Source organism: Magnolia sinica, chromosome 18, assembly GCF_029962835.1.
Source record: "Magnolia sinica isolate HGM2019 chromosome 18, MsV1, whole genome shotgun sequence".
In the NCBI taxonomy this organism is placed as follows: domain Eukaryota; kingdom Viridiplantae; phylum Streptophyta; class Magnoliopsida; order Magnoliales; family Magnoliaceae; genus Magnolia; species Magnolia sinica.
Genome location: NC_080590.1, coordinates 9,040,705 through 9,054,179, shown reverse-complemented (window position 1 = coordinate 9,054,179; position 13,475 = coordinate 9,040,705). Strand labels below are relative to the sequence as shown.

The 13,475-nt window shown below is 40.1% G+C and overlaps 1 protein-coding gene across 4 annotated transcripts; it reads right to left on the bottom strand.

Moving 5' to 3' along the window:
- Positions 1–1,820: 1,820 nt before the first annotated feature.
- LOC131232556 (mitochondrial carnitine/acylcarnitine carrier-like protein) lies at positions 1,821–6,437 on the bottom strand. 4 transcript variants are annotated; one of them, XM_058228861.1, is made up of 4 exons: positions 6,220–6,436; positions 5,659–5,737; positions 2,684–3,075; positions 1,821–2,463 (listed from the first exon to the last, which is right to left on the bottom strand). In XM_058228861.1, exons 3-4 carry the CDS (start codon positions 3,073–3,075, stop codon positions 1,962–1,964), a joined length of 894 nt encoding a protein of 297 aa, XP_058084844.1. In that variant the 5' UTR covers positions 5,659–5,737; positions 6,220–6,436; the 3' UTR covers positions 1,821–1,961. The 4 variants fall into 4 exon arrangements, with proteins under 4 accessions (XP_058084844.1, XP_058084846.1, XP_058084845.1 ...); XM_058228863.1 differs by lacking the exon at positions 6,220–6,436 and adding an exon at positions 5,896–6,200; XM_058228862.1 differs by lacking the exon at positions 6,220–6,436 and adding an exon at positions 5,928–6,200.
- Positions 6,438–13,475: the final 7,038 nt, after the last annotated feature.

The following is a 13,475-nucleotide window of genomic DNA, read 5'->3' as shown; positions in this document are numbered from 1 at the left end:
TTAAACTCATATGTGCCAAACATCGAATCTGGAAATAGGCTCCAATTTTCCAAGAAACCTTGTTTCGGAAAAACAAACAAACAAACAAGGAAAATAATGCTTCCTTTCCCACAGTTTCCTGAAAATAAAGTTTCTCATCCTGAAAATGAGGTTTCAGAGAAACACCGTTTCCTTTCCCAAGCATTCTACAAATCCAAATTGGAGGAAAGGCTAGCTAGGCTTTCATTTTTAAGATTTTACTTGGAATTTTTATTTTCTTTATTCTCCTTACTTTAGAACGCTTTTGTGGGATCTTGGCCTCTAAGAGGAATGTCAACCACACCATTAAAATCTTACTATCCATCAACATAAAATTTTATTTTCGCACAAGTGTTTCAGTGCTGATTTTCCAGATATATTCGAAGGGAACTGAATGTATGAGCACCATACATCACGCATCTTTGCACGTTCAAATGAAATATTAGAAAGAATTTTGGGGGGTTAAAAGCCCCCACAACTATATGTTCAGAAGCATTTGAAACTACAGAGGTAAAGGACACATAAAAGAGTGAGATCTGACCATTCATCATGCAGGATTCACATGCCATGGCCCAAAATTGGGCCTCTCTACGCATGAGGTGGGCCATGGGTGACACAGATACAAGCATAAGGGATTGTTATAAAACTACATAACCAGCATCCCATATTCAACACACATGTTGCCTACCTGACGATTTGGATGAGTCCAATGTTTGGGCCACACCATGTTCAGAGCTAGACCCACCTGATTAATGGCCCAGAGCCTGCACATGCATATGCCTGTCATGTTGGTACATGTTCTAGGGAGAAAATCATCAATCAGACATGAGTACTCTCACCTTTCCACCTCCCTGATAACTAAGACATGGCAAACTTAGCCAGGCCAGGCCGCAGCACTGCACCATGAATAGGCCATGATGCTAAGGTTGCACGGACTGGCAATGCAATCAGTACGGTTGCTTACTATCAAACAAGCAGCTAAAGAAGTTGCAGGCCACAAATAGGTCAGTTAAGGCTATCTAATCCATGTACGTTTTTACTGCATGCTGCATGTAAATGAAGCCCATCAAATAAGCAGTTCAGAACACCATACAAGTCCCGCGTGGAAGGTTGGGGGTGGGTTGTGGGCGCATCCATTGTCCACCTTTTGCTACTTTAAAGGTTGTGTACTGGATTGTCGCCATTATCTCCCGTTCAACTGATATTTTAAAAGAATAAATATTGCCTAAATCCATCGGATAAGCAACTCCGATGCAGTGCGGTTCTTTATTGGGGTGCAACTCAGTGAGTCCGATCTGGTTGAGGCTCAACCCAATCCCAACCCAACCTCAAGAGGACCCAACCCAAATTCCTCTATACTTGACCCAACCCAGCCCGACCCAAATACATGTGGCTATTTCGAACCCGACCTAACCTGACCCCAACTCAACCCAAACCCAACCTGATATCAAATTAGGCTGGAATTTTCCAACCCAAGGACCTTGACAACTCGACCCAACTTGGGTCAGTTGCAGACCTAGTTGTTAATAAGATTATATCATTTTCATGGACACCTAATAAGACTATCATCAGAGAGGCCAAAGTGGCATATGAGAAATGCTAGGAAAAGTCACCAAGTCACACTTATGATTGGTGAAGAGCCCATCTGGAGCCCGTTCCGATATTCCAATATCCCCAAAATGCCCGTGCATATGCCCATTTGGCCAATCTCTTCACCACTAGGTACATGCTCCTAATCTCATGATTGGGTTTGACATTCCTAATACATTTTGCTACTAAGGTACATAATTAGAGCATCAAGGTAATGTAAAAGCAACCAGGTGCATGTTTCAAAGCTGGTAACTGTAATCATTCCATGCTTAGCTTTTGAAAAGCAACAATGAGGAAACTTGATGAACACAGCAGGGGAAAAAAAATAAATCGGAGATGGAATTTGAGGCAGTTCAACCTAAACTAGACCTTGTCACCTCATATGCCAAAAAACAGGCTGCATTTGCCGGAACACTTCGGGCCATGGCGGGCCCAAACCCTTTGTAGAGACCCTTGACACCCTCCGATGCTAAGATCTTCTTGAAGGCATCGATTGAGCCAGAATACTTCGGGTTCCTGTAGTCATCAACCTGAATCACGCTCTTAATGACATCAGTAGGGTAGACCGAGATCCAGAAGGAGCCTCCAGCCAAGCCTCCAGCAACAATCAAAGAACCCCTGCCCAGCCTTGAAGTGTCAGGTCCTCCAGCAAAGTACTGCTTGAGGGCTTCATATACACCAAACATCGCAGCATTTCCAGGGACTTCACGTGCTAATGTTGGAACCAGGCCTTTGAAGAGTCCCCTCGCACCCCCTTCCGACTTGAGAACATGCTTGGCCACGTCCATTGGCCCACTATATTTTACCACGCCAGCAGATGCAGTGGAGTCTGCCAAAGCACTCTGGGCCTGTAACCTGTGATTTCACCATGTTAAACCAGGAAGGAAAAGAAACAAACAAATGAACAAAATACAATTTAAGATTATTGTTCAAAACCAATGATAATAGAAAAAATATAATTTAAAGAAAATACAGAAATTCCAGATTTCTTGATAATGAAAACTGAAAAGAGCATTTGCCGAGTTTTCCAAACAAAACATTAGACATTGAAAAGGGATAGTTCAGTGACACTGACCTGCACTTGATCAACTCAGTTGGACACGCTAGAAAGGAAACGGCAACTCCAGCACCTGCTCCACAGACCACCTGCTGGTTGACTGAAAGTGGAGCTCCGGGTTGAGACCTCAAAAATGCCTCCATCTGCCCCCTCACAGTGAAGAGGACTGCATTGAAGGCTGCCACAGTGGCAAGTGGGGCTCCCATCCCTTTATACAAGCCCCCCGGGCCTTCTGCTGCAATTGTCTGCTTAACGGCATCCATGGCACCTGAGTACTTGGCTAGTTGGCCAGGGAGTGGGGCAGGCTGGCTTTGGAGCTTGACCTTGATAGTGTCGAAGGGGTGCCCACATATCAACTGTGCAGCCCCTCCAACGGTCCCAGCAGTCAAGTCCTTTGCTACTTCTGCCATCTGCAGAACAGAATTACTCTTGCTTTTCAATCTGGTCTACAACTTATGAGTAGTGCTAGCTATCGCATAAGCTGTCCTCCAATGGACAAGGCAGCATTACATTTAAACAATTTAAATTAAAAATAAATAAATCCAGAATCAGGACAGTTTTCAACAAAGTTCTGAAATTGGGAGCAAACAGTAAGGAATTCTATTATTTCATGAAAACAGGTAGCCTCTCATGCATGATCACTTGACTTGTTTTACAACAACAACAAAAAGCAGAAAACAGTTCTTTTGAACAGCTAAGGCGTGGCCATGTTTGGATGGCCAATTGAATTGAATTGCAATAATTATTTTTCTTCTTGATTGGTAATTGAATTGCAATAATTATTTTTCTTCTTGATTGGTAATTGAATTGCAATAATTCAATTGAATGAGGTGGAAATGACCAAAGTTGGGCTAGCCCACTTCATTCATAATGAGAGACCAGATGCCATCTTGAAACTTAACTGTTACATTATGGGCCGTAATGGTCGATGTTTTTTTTAAAAGAATTCCTAAAAATTAAAATTAAAAAGAAGGATTTCAAATATGCATTATTTTTTGTTTTGAACATGTTTATGATAGTGTAAAGGGCCACGCTTTGGTAAGAATGTTGTCTCCGGCTACCTGATGATTTTATTAACTTGAGAAGAGCTCAAACTGACCTTAAAATTCCTATATTTGATGTGAATGATTCAATATTCATAAGATTATATGAGCATAAATCTAATGATGGCATAATTATATATCTATATTTATATAACCATTTTACCACAAACAATCCCAATATAGCTGATTTAGGATCACTCATATGCCTCCAAAGTGGCCCGATATTTATGCATTATGTGGAACTCATCTCACTAATGTATATCTCTAGCCATTTGACACCATTTCCCTCAAGATATTTTGAATTAAAAATTAAAACTAAATTTGGAGGAAATTTACAAACAAAACACAAATCTAGTCTGGCCCATTTGAAAAAATAAAAATTTGAAAAATTACATGAAAACGACCAAATTGAACACAAATCTAGCAAGATTTGGTAGATTTAGTAATACATTATTGAATCAATAAATTTTAGCAATATTTTAAAAAAAAAAAATTACCTTTTTTTATTTTTTCCAAATTTGTTCTTTAGATCATCAATCTTCGAAGATGGCTTAAATCTTGTGTTTTAATCTTCAAGAATTGCACAAATATAGTTGAAAATTGGTTAAAAATAATCCCAAGAACAAGAAAAGAACAAAAAATAATAATAATAATTTGAGGGGAAATGACAAAAAATTGCAAAACAGCCCCCCAAAAGGGGGCCTTATCTATGGAGTAATGGCGTTACAGTCCAGTTTTTCAGAATGGGCCATCACAGCCCCATAATGTGTAACAGGTTGAACTGTTATCATTATGTAATGGCTGTTACATAACCATTTTTTAATACCTTGATTGCAAGTGAGAATTTGGTAGGCAATGGGAGTTTAATGGTATCACAGACACTGGTTAATTCTTCTTTGTTCAACTGGCTTGTTACAATTCAGTTCAAGTGAGCAACTGAGCATACAAACCCACCACAAATCTCAATTAGCACACTCAAAAAACAAACAAACAACGGCTTACTGAAAATACAGATGAGCTCTTCAATATTCTCAACATTGTTTTCCACTAAAAACCATTCAATGATGATCCATTACAAAAAGAAAAATTTCTGTTAAACCATGTGAAAGAACAACATATTCTTAATTTTGTGCAGGAAAAAAAAAAAAAAAAACTCATTAAACTATTCGTCTACAGACACATCTCAATGTAGAACATGTCTGTAAGACCCAGGTTTTTCATTAGGTGAGTCCCACCATGTATGCCAGGCTGGAATGGGTGCCGTGGGGGCCAAGTGTTTTTTTTTTTTTTTTGTTCGACCACAGCACAGGGATAGTAGGGTTCATAAGTCATACTCTAGCAAACTTCATTTCTCCAAACCCTTGCCAAATACTGGTGTGATTTGCATTAAAGAAAGATCGAAGAGGTGAATTGTGACAAATGCATGCCAATGTATTTCAAGTGAATGAGATCCGGGCCAATCATTACATGGCCCCTACAACAAACATGCCCTGACTCATAAATCAGACAAATCTACTCATCAAAGGGCCAGCATATTACAAATTGCACTAGATCCAGGCCACTTGTTATATGGAGCAGACAGTGAACATTTCCCAAGCATTAATCAGAGAATCTATGCATCAGACGGTCCACATTCATACAAGTACATAATCAGAAAGAAAAATCACCAACAGTCTATATTGAATTAACATGTGTGGTCCAACTGATAAGTGGGCCAGCCTAGCTTTTGGGAGACGGCCCATACAATCACATGTCCCACATAGCCACGTGTAGCAATTCGTCTCTTCAATCCCTCCTTGCATGAATCACTTGAGCATTTCTCAAACCAATTACAGCATCCAAAATCTGACTACATTCAATCTCTGTTTTCCTCTCTTCTTCTAATAAGAATAAAAGACAAATAAGTAAATAAATAACTAAAATCACCATCTTTAAAGCAAGAAACCATACCAGAAGCTAGACTGATCTTCACACCCAAACGCACGATCCGAAATTATGAGAAAAATGAAATTACAAAATCTTCCTGTGACTAAAACACAACACAAAAAACACAAATTCAAAAACAAATCTAAAAAATTCAAATCTTTAAAATTGCGTTTGGTTGCACCAAATATCATTATATTTCATGAAATTTGGTGCAACCAAACACACCCTGAAACAAGAAATGAAATCTCTACTAATAATTACCTTACACTATATATCATTCTACTAATAATTACCTTACACTATATATCTCCCATTCTAAGCCCCAAAACGAAGAAAAAAAAAAAAAAAAAATCTAAAAATAGGATTTTAGGATTATTATTTTTTCTTTCCTGCTTCGATTCAAATTAAATTTCTTGGGAAATAGTTGAAGAAAATGGAGATCTGAGAAAAGCTCGAGACTCTTATTCTTCTTCCTTTTGAATTTTTGGAAAGAGAATCTTGATAGGTAGTGAGAAGTGGATATGAGATTCTGGCCACAAGAGGAATTTAAACGGATAAATGTGGTTTTGGCCGTAGAATAAAAACCTCTTATATTTTGTGAAGCGTAGAAAGCACGACCATCCGCAGTCGAGAACGTGGTCGCAGGAGAAACAAGGATCGGATCGTGGATGGGCCAAATCGATCTACGCCGTTGGATGGATTTCTATGGTCCGAAAAGAGGGAAGAGAAGAGAGACTGGAGTGAAGGAGGGAGAGCTCTCTCCTCCAGAAATATTAGGTAGGAAGTGAGAGGAGGCTCTTCTTCCCCAGTCTTATTAGAGGTTTGTTTTGCCCCTGTCGCGACTCAGGATCCAGCGTTTGTTGCCGCCTCTGGGGCCCACATGATGAGATGGGAGCTTGGATTAGGTGAGGCAAGGCCAAGGGTTACAGCATGTGCGTGAGGCCCTGACCGCAGGTCCCACCTTGATGACTATGTTATATATCCACGCCGTCCATCCGTTTTGCCCAATCATTTTAATATATGATCCCAAAAGAGAGGCAGATACGAATCTCAAGTGGGCCACACCACAGGAAAACAGTGGTGATTGAACGCCGACCGTTAAAAACTTTCTAGGGCCCACTGTAATGTTTATTTGACATCCAACCTGTTGATAAGGTCACACATATCTGGATGAAGAGAAAACACGAATACCATCCTGATCTAAAACTTTTTTGGGCCCCAAATAAGTTTTAAATTGTGGGAGTTCAATCCCTACTGTGTGGTCCACCTGAGATTTATATCTCCCTCAGTTTTGGGATCATGCACTAAAATGAGCTGGTAAAACGGATGGACGGCATGGATATACTGTAGATACATTGAAGTGGCCCCAATGTTCAGGACCTCACCCATTATGCTGGTACCCTGCCTCACCTAATCCGCGTCCATGAGAGATGGACTGATGACTCGAGCCGTCCACATTCTCCTTATAACAATAAATACGCTATTGTCAGATAATATCGTTTCATCGATGATCCACCTTTGACTTTTGTAGTTGAATTCGAACCGTCCAAAATTTTCATTTCATTGTTCGAAATTCATCTACACATAACGATGGACACAATCATCCTTGCAGTGTAAGGTTCCTATGGTGGCCTAAATAACATTTAATCCACAACATAAACGGTTCCGATCATCTAACTACTCAACATGTGGGCTCCATTGGGTGGAGACATACGCTGGATTCTCAATCGCGACAGAGGCAAAACGAACTGTATTTCTTACATGATACATGGAACTCTTTGCACAGTATCCACGGGTTTTCTATTCTGACGACTGGGGTCCATGGTTATGAAATCCAGACCGTTGGTCTGCCTAATTCCAGTGTGTTAGAATATCAAATATCATGGATTGGAAGATCCAAGAAACAAGTTAAGGGATATTTTAAGTTGAATGTGGACCGTTCTTATATTTCTCATTCTGAGCCGTTTATCTGCAGTCGGATTAAGATTATACCGTCAAGTTCATTTTTGAGGCACAGTTCATCCATTGTGGGACAGGACAGATATTGGTCCGGATTATAACCCTGGCCCCACTTCTTAGATTGAAAAGCTGTGTGTTTTGTGCAAACTCTCGAGCCGCGCGTATCATTTCGTAACTGCCCTTTCGAAGCGTGCGCATCAGTGGTGGTGGGTTGTTGGCATTTCTTGGAAGGTACCTTTGAGCGAACAAATGCGGAAGCGATGTATTGACGTTAGCAAGTTCAGTGGGTCTGATCATGAGGTTTGTGCTGTATCCAAACCGTCACTCCATTTCGCGATCTCGTCTTAAAGTGTGAGAAGAAAAATAAGACAGGTATAACTACCAAGTGCACCACACTGCAAAAAGCAGTGGGGGATTGAACCTCTACCATTGAAACCCTTTTTGGGGTCACAAAAGTTTTGCATAAATATAAAATTTATTTTTCCTCTTAATTTATGTCTTTGTGATCTTATGAACGGATTGGATGGAAAATAAATGTTATGATGGGCCCTACGAATTTTTTAACAGTGAAAATCATTATCTCAGCTGCTATTCGTGGTGTGGTCCAGGTGATTTTTGGATATGATTCATTTTTTGTAAAATGCTTTAAAATTATCTCTAAAAATAGATGAACGGTGTAGATATAATAAATAAATCACTGTGGGGCTATGTAACTTTGATCTCCTTTGAACTGTTCGTACAACTCGGAGCTCGAGGAGCGCCCGTGCTCGTCCTGGCACGATACGGACCTACTGCCAGCTATCTAGCTAGTGTCTGGTACACCAGCCAAACCGCTTCCAACAAATGCGATAGAAACGGAAGCCGATTGGCTGGTGTACCTCACACCAGCTATATTGATCCACTTACACCTTGGCATGCGACCCTTTGACAAGGCGACACGGACCTGTTCGAAGAGAAAGCACATATATCAGCTTAATCTAAGGTTTTTGTGTCTCCAAAGAAGATTAATCAAACACATGCATCCTACTTGCCAAACTGATGCGCGTGTTCGATATCTGGACCGTTCATAAGACGAAGCCCAGACATAATCTGCCTCATGCAAAAGATTAGTGGTTCCATTTATCAGTAGATCCGTATTTTGAATGTGGACGGTACAATCTTTTATAAGTAGTCTGGTTTTAATATGATGGACCGGATCTCACGCGCCACGTAGAATGTGTGAGACGCATCTTCATGCAGCTTAGGTGTAAGTGCATGAGATCTCGCCCGCCCATCAGGTGAAACAACCCCTACTTTTCGTTGATCCCAAAAATCAGGCTGATTCAACACGCATTATTTTGGCCCACCTGAACTTTGGAATGGCATGGTTTTGGGGGGAATGCTTTTCATCCTTATGAGGAAAGTTAGATGAATGGATTGGATGAAATGTAGATAGCACTTTGGATCCTACAACAAACCAACGGTGACCGTTCCATACTATCTGTTTCTTATGATGTGGCCTACCTAAAAAATTTTCTCTTCATGATTTCTGGTTTTCAGCTTTAAAGAGAAGCAGATTACCCGATGAACGGGTTGGATCTAATTAAAGATTGACCCACGCGGCAATAGGTACGATACGAAACGTAACTAGCAGGGAGGCTAGTGCGATTCTTGAAATGGCATTTTCTGCCGCATGGGAGCTGCAGTGGAACGTGATGCGAAGCGCACAATTTCATAAACGAGCGGAAGAGTAAATACATCTCTACACCACATACACGAGTTCTAAATTCTGTCAACTGAGACCTATGGTTACGTAATCCAGACCATTGTTCTGTTTTCTCCCACCGTGGATGGAGAAATTATAAAATATCTTTTAGATCCAAATTTCCCAGCGACCACTATTTGGATCCTTTCAGTTGACTGTTGCTGCATTTTTCTTCTTAACCGTCAATCTGTGTCCCAAAAGTATAAAGATTTAGCATGGTCTATCAACGATGTTTCTAAGGCCTAGTAAACCAACGATGGGACACAGCAGAAGGATGGTCTAGATTGTCTAACTATGGGCCCCACTGGTAAGAACTGAAAACCAGTGGATCCTATGCAAGTTGTGGGCCACGTGTCGAATGCGAATATAATTCCTCCTGGGTGGAATTCACAGTTGTTAAGGTCACCCCGTCCAATCTGCTTGACACGTTGTCCAGTGATCCAGACTGTTATCTGCTTGGACACACTGCGGAAGTGGCATTCCTCAAAATATCCCATGCTAGAAATGTTATAGGGTAAGTATTACAGCTGATCCAAACCATCCAGTCAGTGGCCGGCAGAAATTGATGAATTCAATAAAGATAGGTCCAGTTGCCGATGTTTAGGGCCGTTTAATCACAGTGGTTTTTCAGAACAATAAAAGCATATTAGATTAGATCTAATGGATGGACCACACGCGATGTGAATAATGATAAGTTCAAATGCAACTATGTGCATGGCTAGGTTTCCATACATTGCCCATTAGATCATTTTTCGGTTTACCATACTTAGCATACTCCAGTAAGAAGATGCTAACTCAGTGACATTTTACCCATTTTATTATTAACCATTGATACATGAGCCACGTATGGAAAGCTTAGGCCCGATCGGATGCAGCAAAACTTTTGCTCCAAACACTTCATCTTCAACAGATATATCCTTAAAGCTGCATATTAGGTAATTTAATTGAAAACTTTTAACCCACTTATTGTTATGGTTGTTTGGATCCTTATTTACTTTACATGATTTATTTATGCTTCCAGTAGCTTATTTATGTTTCTACTTATTCAATACATAAGTATATTTTATTTTTAATAAACAAATAATTTATCAGTGAAAAAAAAAAATAGTTTGATTTTAACATCACAATAAGTACTTGGTACACCATTAATATCCACCGTCCATCATGTGGGCCGTTCATTATGTTGAACCTACTTTAGATGTTGATCATCCCTATGGGCCCACATTTAATGTGGATTGTCCATCATACAAGGCCCAACTTCAAAGTGGGTCATCCATCAAGCGAGGCCCACCTTGAATGTGAGTCATTCATCATTAGGGGTTCAACCTTCAATGTGAGTTGTCCTTGTGTAGGCCGTCCATTATATGGGTCATTCATCATTGGCACCTTTAATATGGACCGTCCATTATATGGGCCCACCTTGATATGGGTCATCCATCATGTGGGGCTTACCATAAAAAAAAAAAAAAAAAAAAAAATTGCTCATCATGTGGGGGGCCACCTTCAATATCCATTGCCTATCATGTTGAGCTTACCCTTGATATGGATTGTCCATCGTGTGGGCCTCACCTTCGATGTAGGTCGTCTATCATGCGGGGCCTAACTTAGATGTGAGCCATTCATCATTAGGAGTCAACATTTGATGCAAGTCATCCATTATGTGGGGCCAACCCTGATGTGAGTCATCCATCACATGGGGACCACTTTCAATACCCACCACCCATCATGTGGGCGCACCTTTAACGTGGATTGTCCTTCCTGTGAGCCCCACCTTCAATGTGGGTCATCCATCATGCGGGCCCACCTTGAATGTGGGTCATTCATCATTAGGGCTTAACCTTTGATGTGGACCATCCATTGTATGGGCCCCACCTTCAACATCCGCTACCCATCACTCAAAGCCCACCTTTCATGTGGATGTCCATTGTATGGGCAACACCTTCAAGATGGGTCATCCATCATGTAGGGCTTGTCCATCATGTAGGGCTCGTCTTGAATATGAGCCATTCATTATTAGGGACCAACCTTTGTTGCGGGCCAATGTTAATATGGGTCATCTATCATGTGGGCCCCACTTTCTATGTTGATCATCCGTAATGTGGGGCCTCCTTTGAGATGGACATCCATCACATGGAGAGATAAGAGGGATAGAGAAAAGTGATTGGCCAAAAAATTAAAAAGCAAGAACAAAAGCAAATAAGTAACTTTCATGTACTCGGTTATCTTTTCAATGATGCATGCAAAAGAAAAATAAAAATTAATTAATTTAAAAGGCAACTTATTAATTAAATATAAGTTAAACGATTACTTATTAGGTGGTATCCAAGCAGGCCCCCATCAAACACCCAAAAAAAATCATCGGACACATGATGCATTCTTGCACTAAAACATTGGCACATGCGAATTTCTACCGTTAAGAATAACATACATGGCACATATCAGGTGCTTGAAAATTGATGACACGTGGAGTAGACATTAACACATTCTGCACACGTGACATTGCACATTTGATAGGTGTGGCACATGTAATGGAAATATCAAATAGCTAATGCATGCGCATTGAGGAGGGCATTGAGGAATTACTAGTAAATTATTTAGGAACAAGAAAATTCTCTTTTTCCAAAAGGAATCATGATTGGCTATTTATCCGAAGAGGTTGAATCTGCTACAACATTAGTTGAAAAAGCTTTTTGTATAACTTTGTTTGTTGGACTATTGTGCTTTTGTGCATGTAATCTGGTATGTTCAAAAGTATCTCCTAACATAAAAGTGGGACACCTCAAAAATTAAAAGGCCAATCTAATTATGACATCAGCCACTATGTGAATTCAGAAGTTGTTGGATGAATATTCGTTATAGTCCACGCTAATAATTGTATAGGCTTGATTTTAGAGACATCACATCATGAATGTGGGACTCATTTGATGTGGTGGTTGGATGGCATACAAACATGACCATAAGACCCTAAGCATATAGTTGAATAATGGGCATGAAGGTGAATAAGGGCCTATTTGTTAACACTGAATTTTTATATTTAATTTGGAATTTGAAAAATATTCCATGTTTAATGGTGTTTGTTAGTGCATAAGAAGGAAAGCGCTCCACGATTTTATGTTGAAATTTTTCCATGATGGGAGTCTTTTATGTTGAAACTTTTTCAAGATGGGAGTCTAGCTTGACGGGGAATGGAGAATGCGATCGGTGATTATTATTTTTTTAATCCAAAATTATCCTTTGCGAGAGAGGTTTTCTCCCTTGCGTTATACACATCCAAACTTTTAACACGGGGTACTTCTCTAAGCCCACCATGATATATGTATTTCATCCATTCCAGTCATTCATTTTTAAAGATCATTTTAGGGCTTGATACAAAAAATGAGGGAAATCTCAGGTGGACCACACCACAAGAAAACAATAGTGATTGGATATCCACCGTTAAAATTCTCCTAAGGCCCAGTGTATTGTTTATTTGACATCCGATATGTTGATTAGGTCATATAGACCCAGATGAATGGAAAAAACAAAGATCAACTTGATCCAAAACTTTTATGGCCCCCAAAAAGTTTTTAATAGTCGACGTTCACTCAACACTGTTTCCTGTAAAGTGGTCCACTTGAGATCGAGATATACCTCATTTTGGTCTCATATCGTAAAATGATATAGAAACATAGATGGATGACATGGATGAAACACATTCATCATGGTGGGACCCACATAACACCGACCACCAGCAATTGGCTGGTGGCAGGGGAGTAGCCAATCTGTTTCCACGTCCGGTTGAGTAGCGAGACTAGCTACTGAAGTGATGTCACCAAGTTATGTGGGCCTCATCATGATGTATGTTTTGTATCCACACCGCCCATCCATTTGGAAATATAATTTTAGGTAAAGATCCAAAGAATGAGTTAAATCTAGAGCTCCGGTGGACCTCACCACAGAAAACAGTGGGGAAAGTGACACCCACCACTAAAAACTTAAATAGGCCCAAAAGTTTTTGATCAAGCTGATATTTGTTTTTTCCCTTCTTTCATGTTTGTGTTAACTTGTGAACAAGTTGTATTTCAAATAAAAATCATGATGCGCCTTAGGAAGGTTTCAACGGTAGGCATTAATCTCCCCACTGTTTGTTGTGGTTGGG

Excerpts from the sequence above, each read along its gene's own strand:
- LOC131232556 (XM_058228864.1), bottom strand. The coding sequence starts at position 3,075 with ATGGCAGAAGTAGCAAAGGACTTGACTGCTGGGACCGTTGGAGGGGCT. Across the intron at positions 2,464-2,683 it reads ACTGAGTTGATCAAGTGCAG|GTTACAGGCCCAGAGTGCTT; the intron begins GTCAGTGTCACT and ends GTGAAATCACAG.